The 20,267-nt window shown below is 32.1% G+C and overlaps 1 protein-coding gene across 1 annotated transcript in view; it reads left to right on the forward strand.

The window, feature by feature from the left end:
• Positions 1-18,533, forward strand: part of LOC129962777 (QRFP-like peptide receptor) — a 105,506-nt gene extending 86,973 nt beyond the window's left edge. Inside the window, exons 7-8 of the mRNA XM_056076772.1 lie at positions 13,143-13,337; positions 18,369-18,533. Coding sequence (XP_055932747.1) covers positions 13,143-13,337; positions 18,369-18,533 — 360 coding nt within the window. The remainder of the gene's footprint in view (positions 1-13,142; positions 13,338-18,368) is intronic.
• Positions 18,534-20,267: the final 1,734 nt, after the last annotated feature.

Below are 20,267 nucleotides of genomic sequence, written 5' to 3' on the forward strand. Positions count from 1 at the left end.
ATGACAACACATTCTTCTTCAGCTCACTTCGGTTCTTATTAAACTTATTATAATTTCCCTTTTTTCTTCTTTTACCTTTTTTTCCCTTTTAATAATAGCAGCATATTTCATTGATATCAATAATATATATATATATATATATATATATATATATATATATATATATATATATATATTATTATTATTATTATTATTATTAGATTTTTTGTTTAAAAAAATTCATTAATTTCCTCAAGAAATATTATTTTAATGCTCATTTAATTTGTTTGAGCTTGTATTTCATTTTGTATAATATCGTTTGATGTTTTCGTTTTGTTTTGATTACTTTTAATCCTTGTTCTTTAAGAATGCTTATTTTTTATTTGCTTAATTAAATGAGAATGGGAGTTAATTTTAAATGTGCGATGTGATTATCTGTTTGTTTATGTACAGTGGCTCAAAAAATTGCGATTACACCTTACTTTTACTTGATAAATCCGACTTTCAATATAAATAACACATTTCCGGGAAATGCAAACATGTTTTTATTTTTACACATAACAAATGGTTTAATTTAGAGTAAAAATAAAGAAAAATCAACGAAAAGCTTCTAAATTGAAAAGCTTCAGAAGCATTTTAAATAAACATATGCAGAATTTTGCCTCAAAAAATTGAGAATACACCAATGAAATTTTGCAATATCACGCATAGAAACAAAGTTCACTATTAAGTTGCATGTCTTTTGGCTCTTATAATTGCCTCTAAACGTCATGGTAGCGATTTGACCAATTTCTGGTTTTATCTGAAGATATTTTACCCCATTTTTCTTGCAACACTTGTTTTAAATGGGTTTTGTTTCTAATTTTATGTTTTTGAACCACTTTTTCGAGTATGGCCCACGAATATTCAATGGCATTGATGTCAGGGTACTGTGGTAGTGTCTGTAACTGCTGTTTACAATGAAAAAGACACCATATTTTGATGTTACGTGCATTCTGTTTCGGGTCGTTGTCCTGCTGGAAAATGGAATTTCCATCTAAACCCAAATTTTTAACACTTTCCTTTAGATTGCTGCTACCATATGGTTCATCCAACTTGTTGCAGAAATTTTTCAAATCATAGGCAGAAGTGTAAGTGCTGAAACAGCGCGAAATGCCATTCGACAAGTTGGATATAAAAGTCACATTGTTAGAGAGAAACCATTCAACAGCTTGCAAATTCAGAAAAAGCATTTCAAGTTTGCAAAAACTCATCAATTGAAGACCAATAACCTTTGGAAGAAAGCTATATTTAGTAATGAAAGAAAACTCAACATTTTTGGCAGTGACAGCCATCGTACTGTATGGAGAAAGGCTCATACTGCTTTGGATTCAAAAAATTTACGTCCTACAGTTAAACATGATGGTGACTCCCTCATGATTTGCGGTTGCATGGCTTCATCAGGGGTAGGAAATTTAATTTTTATAGATGACATTAAAAACGATATGGTTTACTTGGATATACTTCGCAGTAATATAAAGGAAAGTGCTAAAAATTTGGGTTTAGATGGAAATTTCATTTTTCAGTAGGACAACGACCCCACACAGAATGCACGAAACGTCAAAATATGGTGCCTTTTTCATTGAAACAGCAGTTACATACACTACAACAGTACACCGAGATCAATACCATTGAATATATGTGTGCCACACTCGAAACAGCGGTCCAAAAACACAAAATTAGAAACAAAACCCATTTAAAACAAGTGGTGCAAGAAGAATGGGGTAAAATATCTTCAGATACCACCAAAAATGGGTCGAATCGCTACCACGACGTTTAGAGGCCATTATAAAAGCCAAAGGACATGCAACTAAATACTGACACGTTCTTTCTATGCGAGATATTACAAGAATTTCATTGGTGTATTCTCAATTTTGTGAGGGAAAATTCTGCGTATGTTTATTTAAAATATTTCTGAAATTTTTCAGTTTAGAAGTTTTTCGTTGATTTTTCTTTATTTTTACTCTAAATTAAACCATTTGTTATGTGTAAAAATAAAAGCATGTTTACACTTCCTATTAATGTGTTATTTATATTGAAAATCAAATTTATCAATTAAAAGAAAAGTGTACTCTCAATTTTTGGAGCCACTGTATGTTATTTCCCGACTTCTTTGCAACAAATGTCTGTAGAAATTTTGTAGAAGAACTAAATCTTAAGGTGATTTAAAATTTTTTTAAAACAGAAACACGAAAATCTGTGTGTGAGTTTCAAAAGTAATTTTTTTAAAAAAAATATTGGAATAATCAGAACTTTGGATAAAATTTCTTACTTTCTAAATGGAATCAATTTATGCTCGAATCAAATACCTTGTACCAATTTGATATTGTAATCCAATACAAATTTCTCATTATAAAAAAAAGAAATGACATCATTTGACCTTATAAATTGCATACTGTGAGATACCAGATAACATGGCACTTATTTTTACTTTTACTTGTACTATCTATTAAATACTTGTTAAATACTACAATACTACAATTAATAAATACTACTTCTTAAATACTACAATTAATTACTTTTACTTGTACTTACTTGTACTATCCATTAAATGAGAAAACATACAACTTGATGTTTGTCATGTAAGTGTCGAATTGATTCTGTATGCCAAGTATAATTTTGAAATCTATTAATATTATTTTATTCTTCTAATGTTTAAAGGCCGCGGTGGCCTGGTGGTAAGGTCTCGGCTTGTGAAATGTAGGGTTTCAGGTTCGGGACCTGATTCCACCCAAGAACCGTCGTGTAAGGGGGTCAGTTGCACGTTAAATCCGCCATGCCAACCGTCCTCTCGCTGGTGTGGTGTCGAGAGGGGCTGCCAACTCAGGTGTCGTCCTCGTCATCTGACCGCGGTTCAAAATGACGAGGTCCATCCCAAAATAGCCCTGGTGTTGCTTTACAAAGGGACGTTAATATAACTAAACTAAACTAAACTAATCTCCTGATGTTTAATAAAGCACTTCGAGGATTAGGACTTCCAATAATTATAAAATTGTAGAACCGAATATTTTTGTGAAAGTTGGTAAAAATCTTAACAAAAACTTGTACAAATTACGCAATACATAGCCAAAATGTTTTAGTGCAAATCATGAATTTATTACTGTTGCACACATCAAGCACTAATTTTCAAAGAAAAATATTGAGAACATAAAATTTAGAAGCCCTCATTTTGGATCGCTCTCTCTCTCTCTCTCTCTCTCTCTCCCTCGCTCTGTCTTTCTCTAAACAATCAGTCTTGTATTTCTCAAACTAGAGAGAAAGTCGAACTCTTCCTGCTGGTTAGATAAATGGCGCTGGTAGTTACAAACAGCTCACATCATAGCGAGTAGTTTATGTTTAAGTAATGTCAGTTGATTTCCACGAAGGCAACAGATTCTAGAGGTGTAGCTAAATGGTATTGTTACAGAACTTTTGAAAACTGTTCGCTGTAGCGTGTGTATGAGAAAAAATAAACAAATAATAACATTTATTAGCACGAATACACACGAAATAACAAGACGGCCAAACATAACCGAGACGTACACAAGCAATACACAGTAGCACTTACAATAAACAACAGCCCACAAGTAGTAATCGGTAGTAAACAACCACAATAGCACACAAAGAAGCCGGACAGAACTCAGCAGGAAGAGAGAATCCACGTAGCTATTCACTAAAGTCCCTCTAAACGCCTGCTATTCTCCACTGTCTCCTTGCTTTAACTATACGGTATTTCCGACTCAGTATTATACGATTGGAAACTCAACACACAAATTCGATGCCGCTTCGATATTTGTCATCAAGACCAGTCACACGACTCAATTCTCAAACCACTAATCGCTTGAATTCTGCTCAATTCTTGCGCTTCGCTGGACTGATCCAAGTAATTCGCCGTTGACTTAATTCTGACTAACTATACGAATGACTCGGGCTTGACCTGCCGCCCTTTTATCGCTTCTGGAGCAGGGCAGGAGTTTCTCGAATAATCAATATCATTCGCCTCCTGTTTGTCCTATCACCAAAATTCCTGAATATTCTACTATCATACATTTTGTCACCAAATTCACCAAATGGCAGCCAAGTCTGTCGCCAAGCCCAGGGCCTATTGATCCAGCATTCAATTAGCAGCCAATAGAGCTGACCGTAATTTCCCTATAATGGAATTCACTGTGCTGGGAAGCAACACTGTAGATTCGTAACAATATATCTCTTCTTTCAAATGTTTAAGTAGGAACACTTTTAGTCCAGAAGAATCTAATGAATGGCGGATTTTAATATTATGAGACTATAGATCGCTCTCTTTTTAAGACCACTTCCTTTGTCTTATGTAGTAAATTTGAAGTCCGCTGATATTGCGATATTAGTAAAACAGATTTTGATGCACTTCAGAGTCGCATAGAAAGCGCCTCTAGTGCCTGTACTATCATAGTGCTTATATAACACTTCAGATTAGGTCCTCTAAGGCCATGGACTCTTGTCATTTATATTTGTATTTGTCATTTCTTACTTCGCTATAATTACGAAACGGCCTGAATTGATTAAAAAGGTTATTAAATCATAGAAATTAGGCATTCAGGAAAACTAGGCAGTCGATTTCTGCAAGGACAATTTAAATAATGAGCATTCAAATTTCTAATAAAACAAAAAATCCAATAGGCATTTAAGTAATTTAATAAAAATTAAATAGATTTTTTTTTGTTGTTGTTGTTGTTGTTTTCACTATTTTCTAATTTGTATCATTTATTATTTTCCCGTTTAAAAAAAATATAGATAAAGTATTTTAATAGTAAAGAAATTCGCCCTCCAGATGGTTTTGACAAATCTGCCTGTCCACCCTGAGTTTGAAAAACGCATTTTTGGCATTTCGTTTGCCTGTCACTAAAACACGCTTCAAGCTAGACAGATAACATTTCATATATATGGACTTTAGATCACATTTGTAGATTTCTATCGAATTTTGAACGAAATCTATTCAAAAGTCTGGTTTTTCTGAATAATTTGAACTGTCTCGATTATTAAGTAGGAATGAACTGGGTAACTTCAGAATAAAAAGAACTAGATACATAAATTTGGTACACATGTGTAGCATCTAAAATGTAATTTCTTATCAAATTTTGAACCAAATCTGTCAAATGATTGATTTTCTGTTCTGTTGGCCCGTACTTTCGCAATGAAATTCGGTATGTAGTCTGATAATTAAAACTGTAGTTCCGTGTCAAATTTTGGATACAACTGATACAAAGAAAAGGCGTCCAAAATATATTTACACAATAGATTCGGTAAAACTTTAAATTCACACTAAACACCTATATTTCGTATTGTTACGAACCTATAATATTGCTACCCGGCACGAATAGAGTCATCGCAAGAAAGACCGTTGTACGATCGGTCCTGTACGTGCTGAGATCAATGAACTTAGAGCTTGGCGACAGACTTGGCGAGCATTTGGCGGCTTGGCGATAAATTTGGCGAGTTTGGCGACTAAATGGATAGTACCGGAAAGTTCGAGAACTTTCAAGATCCATCCACTAACAACCGAGATGCAGCCAGGTACGCCCTGATTGGTCAGAAGATTCTAGCCCCGCCTCCCGGAACTATAAAAGACGGGCACTCAGAAGCTACGAAGTTGTTGATAAACAATGAATTTTCGGAAGTAAAACCTATTCTTGCAGGTGTACCTCAAGGATCTAAACTAGGGCCAATTTTATTTTCCTTGTTTATTAATGATATCCCCAAGCAATTTAACACTATGTTGTGCATGTACGCTGATGACACTGCAATACTAGCTAGAAACAAAAATCAAAATTTCATTACCATAGCTTTAAACCGACATATTAAATCTCTTGAGGACTGGTTCGTCGAATGGAAAATTGAAATAAATGCTAGTAAAACTGAAGCTATAGTTTTTAATAAAAATAACTGTAAAAAGAATTTCTCCCCAGTTAAAATTAAAAATCAAACTGTCCCGTGGTCTAAGGAATGCAAATATTTAGGTGTTATTCTAGATAGTAAATTAACTTGGAAACCCCACTTTATTTACACAGCTAAAAAGTTTCGAGACCTAACTCGTAAATTTTATCCCTTAATTTCTCGAAACTCCAAAATGAGTAGACAAAATAAAATGCTTATTTACTCTGCCTACTTGCGTCCAGTATTAACTTATGCCTGCCCTGTGTGGGGATATGCTGCCAAGACTAATCTTAGACTTATTGAACGCCAGCAAAATAACTTAATTAGAAATTTCTGCAATATGAAATACTACATGCCCAATACAAATATGTACTTATGCCTAGACTATCCCCCTCTTAAAAAATTCATTCAAAATCTAGCCACTAACTTTTTTAAAAACATGGATAAGAATGAAAATGAAGCAATAGCTAAAATCCCTAAATATAAACCATCTACAAACTCTAGAAGACCCCGTAATATACTACTTTAATTTATCTCAGCCCTTTAGTTTTTCTTCCTTTTATTTTTTCAAACTCAAATTAAACAGTATCTCAATAGCCAATTCTAGCTCACAAGCAGTAAAAACTTACTAAGCCCAACGGCAGCGTAACCCCTCCCCCCCCCTCACCCTAATATCAGACAATCACAATGAGTCCTGACACTCGTCATCTCCAAATTTCGTCGAAGACGGCCACGGCAAAGTATAGACAGCAAAGCACTGTGAAGTCTCTCCTTACCGGGGATAAGCCCCTGCCGGGGCTAGGCGCCCCGTCAACCCAACCATCAAGCTACGAAGTTGTTGTTGTTGTGTGGATCGTCCGAGTCGTCGTGTGTATCGTCACAAGTGGTGTGAGAGGAGTCGGAGTCGCCGACACGTAGAGAAACTGGAGGATTAGACAGCAAGAAAGCTGCGGAACTATAGCAATTAAATGTGCTGCGCTATTACGATTGATTGACGGTATTTTGCTGTAATAGAAGAAAAATTTTGTAACAGTATCTATTGTTCGCCAATGCTACACTCGACTTTCGCAGCCTTCCCCACAGTTTACAATTTCATGCAGAGGGAGAAGTCTAAGACCTTTATTGGAGAGTATACCAGAAAATCTCAGGGAGACAACTTTCTCTTTTTTATAATTAGTTAAAATATGTAATCTTGAAACCAGTGTTTCTCAAATTTACATCCGGAAAGTTATAGTTGTTACTTCTGTAAAGTTCTACTGATCAAATATGTTCCTTTATATTTGAATACATTCCCCAAACAAGAAAAAAATTTTCTACTGCATATTAGATTACAGATCATAATTTCATACCTGATTCGCTTTATTTCTTGGATTTTCAAATCATGAGATATAACCTGATGAAATTCATTGCCGAAGTTCCCACCAAAACCCACTTTTGTCCTTGAAATTTGCTCTTTTTAATAACAACTAATGTTTTAATGTCTAATTTTTAATTTTGCTTATGCGTTAACACGTAGGAAGTGGACAGAAATATAAAAACTCTTGCTAAAGTTTTTTAGCGAAATTTTGTATTTGGAATTGTCGTTTTATCATATTGCAATGGCATATAAAAGCTTTCAGCGTATAACAAGTAACATTTATTATCAAACTAACAGTTTTCTGTGTTTGCGAGGGAAGCATGCCTGAGCTGATGGAATATTAAATTCGTACATTGGAAGCTTCTATAAGCAAAATAGTAGAAATTTTTGGTTATAATGATGCACAGTGTCTAAAATAATGGCTGCATACAGGAAGACTGGAAAAAACCATCAGAGGTAGACAAACATCGCATATGATGTGATGAAAAAAGTTGCATAAAAAATGTGATGAAAAACACCTACAAAAATGATTGTTTAAGCTCAATACCATCACAAATCTTAACTCAATGGGTATAAATTTAATTCAAAAATTCATTGCCTTTGGAAGGACTTCATTTCCTATTGCGTTGAATAATATATAAAAGTAGTATATTTTGTGTGCGAATTTATTTATTTGAGCGATATGACAAACATATAAATTAGAATCGTAAAGAAATGTCCTCTTATTAATTACTCTAGTCATGAACAAGAATTAATATGTTTAATTTTGTCCTAGTTTAAATAATGAATTAGACTAGTCATCTGTAAATTAGGCCAAACAAGTGCATGATGAGTTTTCAGTCATTAAATGCACCCAAAGGATAAATATCAAGCCAAATCCTTTTAATAAAGATACATAAGAGAGTCCACAGGCAGGATGTTTAAAGACGAATTTAGAAGTGCCAAAGTCAGAAAAACTGAACGTTGAAGCATAGAGGACAAATCCTTTAACCAACTGAGTCGAGCTTTACAATGTTTCCGATCTTGAAATTAATTTATGTCTGGATAACGCCATCTCAAGCTCGTCATTCAGGGGATTTTTTTTTTTGTTGTTTGTTTGTTTTTGCTACCTAAAGTGAAACATGGAGGGGGTTCATCCATAGTAGGTGTCAGATCCATTCTTGCACTACCAGGTTACATTTTAGTAGTCAGAAAAATTACCATTTTGAGTGTCCAGATCTTTACTTTAATTCCTTAACTGTTATTCTTCTTATCACGAAGACAAAGACCTTGTTCACATAGCTCACCTCATTCAGAATTGGTTTTCTGAGCATGACCTACAAACTTTGAAGTCCTTTAAATCTGCTTCAGTCATCTATTTTTACTACTTCTGCCATGACCTCCAAAATCATCCAATCTTAATGTTGTTCAGCCCTTGTGGTCAGTGCTTTATGCAAATGATTGAATAAGCTCCCCTCTCCCATTATCATTTAAAGAGTTTGGTACTTGAAAGAAGGATTCAAGATTCCTCCAACCAATTCTGAATGCTGCAAATGGTTCTTAGATTATAATAGACGAAGTGATACATTTTTACAAAGTGTCTTCTATTTGGGGAAACATAATTTTGAATTAATAAGAAATAAGCTGTTAATTATTTGTCATGAAACCTTCGCTAAATCCTTTCTTATCCTTCAAAGTATTTACGAGTTAGATTTGAAATAAATTCACCGTCAACTTTAGATTTCTGTGGGGCGTGCGAATTGCTATTCATGAATTTCTACAATTATACATATAGATTTTATTTTAAAGAAGTTATTAACACAAGATATTTTATAACGTATCCTCGATGTTATTTCATATTCTGTATATCTGCAATATCATCAAAAAGATATCATAACAGTATTGTTGGTCTTTCTGTGTTAAACTACTACTTGCCATTGCATACTTTCCTGAGTTTGTATTTCATCTATTCTTAAGGTCCTTTTTTGTTTCTTAGTTATTTTATTCATAAAATCTTAGAAAAAAAAAAGGAAGAAAATTAATATTTTTCATTAAATTTAAAAATGAAGAAAGAAAACTTCTACTTTTATAAATTTGCAGTTTTCTAAAATTTCATCATCGGTACAAACGCTTTTTTTTTCTCCATATTTACCTGGAAAAAATTAATTCTGATTTTAATCATGAAAGTCATTAAAAGTTTGTGTGATTTTTTTTTCACTCTTTCTTTCGATTTTTCATTTTTCTTCCAAAACCGTTTGCTTTTCGTAATCTCGAAATCTTATATTTGTTGAGAAAAGAAGTCACATCGAGAAGTTTTATTTTTTCAAAAGAGAGATGAATATTCTAAAATTGCAGGAATCATAAGAAGGGAAGATAAATATAAAAGTAATTTTGATGAAACTTTCTTTTGGAACTCTTTGATGAACTCTTTTCTTTTTGGAATTATGAATATTAATTCGACTTTGAGAATATTCGTAAAGTTTGTGTTGCGTTTTTAGCACAAGTCTCGCGTTGATCCCTCTCTGCCAGATGTATAAATTTCCGAATGAGTGATGAAATTATCTGTAAGTAGAGTATTCATAATTAGACAGGAAACTATTCAATTTTCATTGAAAGTATTTTTGTAGTTCTTTCATTCTCTATATTTCAATGTTTCTGTAAATGCATCTATGGTCAGATATTCTGGTGTATTTTGATGGTGATTAGGTATGTGCCAAAAGTAACGTTACACCGGTAAAAGCTCATAAATAAAATTTTTTAAAAGTAGAATTTAAATAGCTATCAAAAACTTTTTTTCATAATCTTGTGTACTAGAAGCTAAAAACAGCCAAAGGAAAAAAAAAGATAAAAAAGAGTACGCATAAAAAAGAAAAGTGGAGAGGTCTAAATAGCCCAAGCAGAAGAGTCTACATAATATTCCAACAAAATCATTGAAATCATCATCATGGTCAGATATGTGTGCATATTGAGGTGAGAGAGGGGTGTTTGGTAATTATAAATATTCTCCAGTGAATATTAATATTCTCAAAGTCGCTTGTAGTGTATCTGAAATATTTCCTAATTATCATTATTTCATACTTGCACTTGAAAATTCGATTTTTAACAAGTACTAAAATAAGATTTATATTCAGCCAGTTGCAATCTATGCATTAAGACCATGCATGCGCAGAAATTGTACGGTAGCAAGCAGTTGTCCCATCGAGACAAGAACTTCTATTGTCCGCTCTTTCAGCGCATCCGCCAGCTTCCTCTTGTGGATACATGCTCTTGCCAATATCTTGTAACTGACTGAATATAAACTAACTGACTGTAATATTACAGATTCGCAAAACTCAGTTCATAATTTCGGTCTTCCGCAATGACATATATACAATGATCTCCCTTCAATACGGCATTCACCAATCCGGGTTTGTCAATAGCCCAGCTTTTTAGAAAGGCGAGTGGGAAACATAAATGGGTATGCAGGCTTTGTTTTCAAAATCACTGCCTGCCGAGTCTCCTGCAGAACATAAGTAACATGCTGCTGCTCAGATTTTATAATTCGTGTTATAAATAGAGCAACGTTCCGTATAATTTTTTTATAGTTTGTAATATTTTGTGCATTAAGCACACGTTTTGTTGATGAAATGCGTTTTTCATGAATCCCCATTAACTCACTGTTTTCGCCAATTCGGCAGTCTTTTCTGATGGCTCGCTAATTGCTCTGATATAATACTTGCCAAATAACTGCTCATAGCAAAAGCCGGCAAATTCTAATACTTGGTAAGTTCACTACAGTAAAGAAGAACTAAATACTAAACATAAATTCCACCCACTTCTGTAAATACACTATTGGCAATGCAGCCGTGAGCAATTCAAGTGTAATTGGAGTCTTCGATAGTGCATCGGAGACATATTGAATGTTATCTATCAGAATCGAAAAATTGGCATTGTGTGGATCTTCACAAACTCAAAGATCCAAAATTTAAAGTTTGATTTAATTGTTTTGGTACATTTTTGGCATAAATGGCTTTTACAAATAATAATGCTGCGTTCTGGCATAGGGGTAACACGTCTTCCTCGTGATCTGGGCGTCCCGGATTTGAGTCCCGGTTGAAGCATGGTTGTTCTTCTTCTATGTTCTATCTGTGAGGTGTGTGAATGTGCCCCCCTTGTAAAAAGGGGGTTGTGTAAACGAATGTGATGCATGAAGTACCTAAGTCGTACTCTGCATGAAGTATCTAAGTCGAGAGCACTAGACGCTCTCGGCTTAAAACATTGACAGATAACTGTCAGCGGGTTTTTAAAGTGCCATAAGTCACAACAACAAATAATAATAACTTCTCAATTATGAAACAGTGATGCAAAAATTATTTTTAGGATTTAAACTCCTAAAAATAGTATCATTTAACTTTCAATCGTGTAAAATTTTGACACTTAACAGCAGATATTAAATAATGTAATACCATTTGGAGACTTTTCTTATCTACATAACTTATTTTTCAAAAAAGGAATAAAGAAACAGTTAACATTTAAATTTTTCATTGATAATATGCAAAATTTTGACATTTTGTTAAAAAAAATAACACTACTAATAGTTATTTTTAAAAATAATTATAATATTAATAGTTACTTGTTAGTAAAAACAGATTTTTAAACTGTATTTTTATTAATATATTAAAAAACAGAAATTCATATTATTTTAACTATTTTATACAACTTATTCTTTAATTTATAATTCCTTATTATAAATATTATTAAGACCTTAAATTCTTGAAAGCAATTTTTTTTCCGCAAATTTGATACAAAGCTGCTTTATTTATATAAAATCAAACTGAATGAAAATAATCAATAATTGACAGTTCGGTTTTCGAAATATTAAAATAGAGTATTATCATCGTGAACATATTGGGTATAGAATTTCAGAAATGAAATTCATTAGGAAATGAGTGAAAATCAATAATGAAATTCCCTGTTTATACATGAATTAAATATGCACATAATAAACAAATCCTTCATTGTACAAAATGCTTTGTAATATTGCTTCACTATTGTGCTACATTTTGAATGCCGAACCATATATTGAGCATTATTTTTGATTAATAGGAACTACAGAGCAACTAAAGAAATAAAACATTTTGCAACACAATTTATCTTAAAACTATTACTCTCTTGCTCCAAATATGCAATTTTCATAAGCATTCGAAGCGATTTCGTAAATGAACTTAAATAGAAAACCATGAATAATTGTTATTGTTTTTCTACTTTCTATTAAGTTTCCACAAAATGATGGTTAATGTTCAATCTCAAACTGAGATTATAGAATGTAATTGATAAATTATTTGATAACAGTAGGTATAATTAAAAGTTCTTGCGCTGTTTCAGAATGTGACAGTCGATGGCAGCTCAAGAATATCCTTGCACCAATTCTGCTTGCTAGTTGACAGACTAATGTGCTAAGTGACATCAGTAGTGTGCTTCCAAAAAATTTTGATTTTTCATCGAATTAATTGCATTTTCCTACAGTAAATTTTAAATATATCTGCATATATAACAACTGCCTCAGAACTTGGAATTCTTTTACTGAAATATTAAGAGAAGGAATTTTTCAGGAGATGTAACTATAAGAGGAATGAACTGAAAAACTACCAAATACTTAAAAGAACCAGACAGAAAGAACTATAATTAAGCAAATATACAGACACTGCTACTTCCCATCCTTCTTCTTTTCTAAAAACCACACCCTGAAAAATTGCTGACCCCCGCCCTTCTGTCTAGTAACACCACTGGAAAATAAAACATTTGAATTACAATTATCTTTCAGAGTGTGTTCTACGTTTTTAATTCTAATAATCAAGACCCTATTGTCTTGATAAGAAATAAAAGAACTTTTGATAAAAGTTTTCTAAACTTTTTTCAGGTGAATGGTAATATGGACGCCCACCTATCCATGTTCCTGCCCTTCGGCCTATACCTAGGTCACGTGAATAGTGCCATTAATCCCCTCCTCTACTGCTGGGTGAACAAGCGATTCCGGAAGTGCGTGGCCCTCACCTTCCGGTGCGGAAAAACTCGTGATGCTGTTTGGGATCGAAGAAATGTGTTTCAATGTCAGGTGAGAAAGCGTCTTTAACTTCAAGTTAAACACTTTGTTTATGAGGAGCATTTCGAAATTTTAGCATATGTTCAACTTTTGGTTTAGTATTTTATGTATAATTATTAAATTTTCATAGATAATACACGATGTGGGAACATCAATAAATATTTAAGTTTCCCCCCCCCGATACTTTAGAATTTAAGTAGACCTTAAAAATACAAAATTTGACATTTTCCTTCTAATATTTTTAAAAAATTTTTATTGTTAACGTTTCAAATCTCATTTAACGAGTTGGCTTCCGGAATGGCATCTTTATGCTCTTTCTGACGACTTTTTTAAAAATATAAACTGTTGTTACTCGTTGCAATTTTATCATTTTAAATCAGATTAAGGCATCTCCGAAGTAATAAAGTAATCACTTAAAAAAACTTAGAAAAGAAACGAAATTCGAACGTATAGCATCGAAACATCGTAAGCATGATAACATTTAGTTTCAATTCGTCTGATTTTATTCGTAAAATTTTATTTGATTAAGAGCCAGTTAGTCGAGCATTAGAGCATTAAATTAATGGCGAGTAGGCATGCGAATTTAGCTCAGGCGAGTAGACATGGAAAAAAGCAGGCCCTCGAGAGACGTGTATAGTTGTGCAAAGTCTCTCTCCTACTGAGCTCTCTTTAAGAACTTTGTGCTGTTTTTGTTTGTTTACTATCAATTTGCTACTTGTGTGCTGCTATTTACCATAGGTATTATTCTTCTGTACGCTTTGGTTGTATTTTGTTACCTGTTTGTTCCTGCCCCATGTCGAATAACCTATCACATTATTTCACAGTACATTACAACGCCAGACGCATTGTTTTCGCATTTTTAATTTTTCATAATCCTATTTTTAAACTGCATAACGCATTATAAAATAAATCCTTCTTAGCACTATATATATCAAAGGACGGTACTTTAAGTTACCAAATTTGACATGTTATTTCTTGGACAGTAGGTTATGACTAATAAAGGGTTTTCTCCCAAAATTTTAATTAGATTTATGATTAAAATTAATTTTTAAAAATCGAGTTTTTTCGTCTCTAACTCCAAAGTTCATTACTCAAGAGAAATTTTTACACCGTTTTAAAATTCAAAAAAATGATGTTCATTAACAATTTATTTCCATAAAACTACTTTATTAATTTTAATAATTTTTTGATAGGATTTGCAGCATGGCCTTTCATTCTTTTACTTACTGGATTTATACTTATTCCATTTGGGAGTATATTAAATGCATTTTGTATACGTGCGTGTGTGTGGGTAGATTCACAAGGTTTCTACTGCATAATCAAAAGTAAAATTTAAAAATAAAAATACACCTATCAAGTCTGGTTGTATGACTTTTGCGTACAATACACTTTGCGTATGAATCATAAAACTGTCAATCAGTTGTCTCGTTTACAATGCGATTGTGTTAATGATAAGGGTCAGTTCTAGATGAGGTTACAGCATCTTAAACGTTATCTAAAAGTGTCATATTTGGCGAGAGTTAGCCTGATGTTTGACACAATTTCGAATACTTAACGATACGTTCATTAATATAATTCCATGCGTTTTAATACTATAGGAGTAATTTCCACTTTGCTTTTGATGAAAGATGGATTGCTTTTCAATATATTTATTTAAAAATGTAAGATAAAAACATTGAGGAATGATATTTCTGCTCATATAAATAGTGTACCCACTTCGAAATAATAATCATTTCTTCTAGATTTCAGATATAAATGCATTACTTTACATAAATATAACGTTTTGCGTTAAACAAAAGAGTTTGCGTTTCATTAATTTTTGATTTATTTCTTCTTCATTCGTTTATTTAATTCAATAATTTCGAACATTAAAATATATGTTATTAAAATATAGGCACTTAAAAAAGTTGTTTCTTAAATTTAAAGTACAATTAAATGAGGTTAGTGATATTGGAATGATTTGTAAGGAGGGAAAACTTGCAAAAGCAATTCTTGAAATTCCGTAAATAGTAAGAAAAACTTCCAATTACGGATGTTAAGTTTCCATGCTATATCAATTTTTAAAAAATCAGTTTCCAGAGTAGAAAGCCATTACAAATTTAAAATTTTCTGTTTGTCATCGTAGATATAATTTAAATATTGTTACATTTTTTTTAAATCTGTACTCTGATAAAGATAAATTATTTGTTCATTGTATGACTTTGCATTTTGTATATGAAATATTGTAAGTATACGGTGCATGAAATAAGCAACTTACTAAATCGGAAGTATATTAATATTTTGCTAACTGATCATTTGTATCTGCGAAAATTTGTAGGAGATATTAGCCGAATTCAAATTTAATTTTCTTCTAGTTGCATTATTTATTAAACCATAATCCAAATCTACGGTTAAAAAATAAAATAGAATTAAGAAAAATGATTTTTACATTAATATATGTAGTATATGTCCTTCAGTAACTTTAATTTTATTGAAGATCGTTCTTATATTTACAATAAATCATTAAAAATAGTTTTGAATGAAGTTCTGGTAATACACTCTTCAACAATATACATCTACCCCTTTATTGAAATGTTTACTTATTAGCTATGCGTTTTTTCCATATTTTAATCAATCTAATTATTTCTTATTTCAGAAGAATTCATGGCCGTTTTAAACCTTCCAGGAGCCTTGAGATAATGCAAATCTCTAAGCCCTTTTTCTCTCCAAATTTTTTAATTGATTTTAATTTAATTTTTATTCAGCAATTTTAAGTAGTAAATTTTGAAAACTGAAGTCGCAATATTATGTCCCTTTCTAAAAAGTCAATTTCAATATTGTACAAATAAAAAAAGTGCACAGTCAAAACGTAAAATTAATTTGAAGCAAAATATCGAAAACAAAAGACAACTTTCTATAACACTCTAAACAATATTGTAAAAAGAGGAAATATATTTTTTTAAACTGTAAAGCTCCAAATTTTTTAGAATTATAAAACAGCATAACGAATAACTTGTAAATGGTAATTAGGAATATAACTAGAATAAAATTCTAAAATTAATTTAATAAATACTTGATTATGACTTGAATAAATTGACTGCAGGGCCGTCTGTCATAAATGAAAGTATAAAACTAAATACCTTTCTACAACTACTAAAAATTATCAAGAGCTGAGGGTAGTTTTCTTTGTTGCTTTTTTTAACTAATCACTCTTTGCTAAGATTTGTCATTTAATCAGACTCGTCATATTTAAATACTTCTTCATCCAATTAGAATATTATGTTAACTTACCTACATATGCATTTTTCGATTAATATTTATTATAAGTATTCTTTATAAGCTTCTTATGCGTTCTACTTTCAAAATTTACTTCATCAATGGAAAAATAAGAGAATACAGCGTTTCAAAATTATCTAAATTTGTAACAATGTCACAAAAGATAAAAGAAATCACACTAAGAATATTTTAAAATAATATTCAATACATTGCGATATTATAAAAATCAAATAAATAGTAAATTCGGGAAAAGTTTAAAAAATGCTTTCTTACGTATTATTATTCCATTTTCAGTTGTAATGTTCCCATAAAATATCCCGAATTTTATTTTTAATTCATAAAATAAAATAAGGACTGATTTATGAACTTAAATAACAAAATACCTGATAACATATGCGCCCCCCCCACACACACACAAAGGAGGGGGGAGGGGAGGGAATGGAAAAAATTGACTTTAAACGCGGAAGCATATACTTTAAATTTCACAGGTATTTCCAAATTTTTCGTTTAAAATTATTCAAAAATTAAAGTGTGGAATATTCAGACTTTAATTTAGAAGTTTTAATTAACAAAATAATATTTTCTTCCAAGAATAAAAGTGAATGTATATATATGCGTCTATCAATCTATTTAAAATATCGACCATTAGATGTAGAGATACTAAATTTAACACACGTATATTTGGGAGAAAGAAATATGCAATTCAGTGCATTTAAAAATATTAATACAAAAAATAATGTTATCTCTAATGTAAATTATCTTAAAATTTTTAAAACAACATTCATTTTATTGGTTTATCAGTCCTTGCGTATTTTTATTCTGCAAAAAGAATACAGATCTTAGATAGCATGTATGTTTTATAGTCAAGATCTTCGGTTTATATTTACGTATGAAAATATAAAGTTTTCATATAAACGAGAATACTAGATTTTTAAATATAAGATAAAATGTATTTTTACAACTATATCAGGCTTCTTAAGTTATTTATTTCATGTGTATATGAATTATTTATTTGATTACCAGATTTATCAAAAGCTTTGAACAGATTTAATTTCAAATAGTAGCAAATTTATCAACTGTTAAATTCTCTTATTGACTTGTGTGTTATTAATGAGCTGAAATGCACATTTAAATAATCCACTTATCTTAAAACAATTGGAATCGCTTGTGATGGTAATAGTTAAGTTCAGGTGTTTATGTTTCAGGTTTTCTTTTAAACTTTATTGATTTTCATTGGAGAACTATATTTAGCATACTTTGACTGTGAATGAATAATGCAGAGAATTGATATGATTTGCAAGTAAAAACTATTTTTTACTGTAAATTTTTAGAAAGTTATCATGAAAAAAAGTCAATATTTATCTTAATTTTTGATTAATTAAAATTCTAATTAAAAATTCAAAAAATCACTTTCCTACCATCCAAAGTATATATTTGCCAAATTTGATAGGCAGACGACCTGGTGAGTACAGAGCCAGTATATACACATAGAGACAAATGTTTTTTCCTTGTGTTTAAGTATCAAAATTTAGTTAAAATATCAATACATTTTCTCGCCAAATACTTTTGCCAACAGAAAACATATGTTTTAGCAAACCTAGACTAATCACTCCCTACCCCTTTTTTTCAAAGAGCTACGCATGATTTATTCGCCTTTTATGATCCGTACGCAAATGGTTGTACGCATTTGTCCCACTACCTATGAAGTCAAAAGCATTATCATGTTACAATGATCTGGGTTGGAAGTACGAATTTCCGTTACATTATTGTTCTCACTTCTTTCAATAGGAGTATCCCATGACAGTTGCAGCCAGTCTGAGATCCTCGTCGCTTGTCTGGAAGAAGTCTTTGCGCAAGAAGGATTCGCAGACTCTCAGGGAAAGAACAAGATCCATCAAAGATGGCGCGGCAACCAGTGCCACTCTTAACTCTGGAGTATCTTCCAAAGACTAGATACCCCAACAAAATGAGTTTCTTCTAATAAAACCAAAAATTCGGTGAGGATTTTTGGTTGAGAGATGCCTTCACAGTTAAGAAAGCATAAGAAGGCAGTTTTTGAATCTATTGATATAATCAGGTCAACTTCTTGATTGTGTTTGAAATAAAGCATCCAAATAATTTCAGAAAAAGAAAAATAATCACTTATATTTTTAAAAGGAAACAACTGCTTATATTTGAGCATGAAAAAAAAAACTCTTTTGCACACTGTACATGAAAACTGCAAGCATGATAAAGCAGAATTCCTTTAATGTTTGGACTGAGAAGAATTTTGGATTCAGAAAAATCAAAATCTGAAGAATGTGATATAGTGAGTGAAAATCTAGTCTATAGTTATTTTCAAGCAATAGCGTGGTATGATTCTGTTGATGCCAAAGATGTTTCAGTGAATATATTGAATATAATACTATATATTCCAGATCTACAAGTGTTTTACAATATTGCAACATATTGTTAAACTATATAATGTAAGTTGCGTATTATATTGCATTATTTCTGTTAAAAACAATTACGAAAAGACATATGAGGGGTTGTGGGAAGGAAGAACAATATATAGGCTGTAATACAACCTGAACTCAACTAAATTAATGGGGGAAGAGTGTGGGGTTGAAACCAGTTTCATTTATTTTGTTTTGTTTTCTTCAACGTGCATTTTTTACATCGACATTCCGGTGGTTAGAAAGATTGATATACCGAAACCTATTCTGCTGTATTTCTATTTATCTTATCCTATTCAGTGCCAAATTTGTGCCAATATGTTAAAGAATACGCAATAGTTCTTCGTCTGGACTGGCTCAAAAACAGATATCTCCATCACAATCAGCCTTCGACAAGCCTCCTCTCCTGTGATTGGGCCTTCTTTCCTCTCCTTCCCATGACCTAGATCTTTCCCAGTTAATCTTCAGTTAAATTTCAGATCTCTCCTACACCGAAACGAATCATTTCGCCTTGTTCTTTTTCATCGTGGGTAACGACTCTAAGGCGCCGTAGGAGATACTAACTCCAATATACGAGTGTTTGGATTTCTGTTGTTGTGAAACGAGAATTTGGAGAAATAATGGAAATTTCGAGGAGATTTTCTTTAAGTGATGATTTGCTCCTTGTTTAATAGGAAGACAGGTGAACGGTAAAGTGAGGATGAAGGTCAGTGATTGACCATTTTGTGGCTAGAGGCCAAATGACTCGAAGAGGATGTCAGTTTGGTGAATTGGTCAGTGTTATGGACGGACTTAGCTTAAGATAGCAGTCTGCCACAACAAATCCTATTGATACTGCTACGCTCAGTGATGGCGAGGTGGTCAGCTGTACACAAGAAGAAAAACCCCAATGTATGCCTACGTCTCTTCAACTGGTAGTTCTGAAAAGACAGAAATACTAATAGAAATAAGTGATGAAATGCGATACGAATATTTTGCCATTATATGGGACATGTTCTGTAGCATTCCATTTTACTCTATCTTATCCATTTTCTCAGTAAATGAATTTACGTTTTCTGTTCACATAGTGAGAAAAGAAAACAGAAATGTACTTCATTGGCCTGTTTTCAAGAGAAAAAATTGGAACGCACAACTAACCTGCATCTGAAAAACGAATTGCTTACTGAAATACTATTTTCCTTCCTTCGAATAAATGCGCGTCACTGTTGTCAAGATATCCCCAGAGCTTGTATTTCCCACCTTAAGTTATCAG

The sequence above is a fragment of the Argiope bruennichi genome, chromosome 3 (genome assembly GCF_947563725.1).
Source record: "Argiope bruennichi chromosome 3, qqArgBrue1.1, whole genome shotgun sequence".
Taxonomy (NCBI): Eukaryota; Metazoa; Arthropoda; class Arachnida; order Araneae; family Araneidae; genus Argiope; species Argiope bruennichi.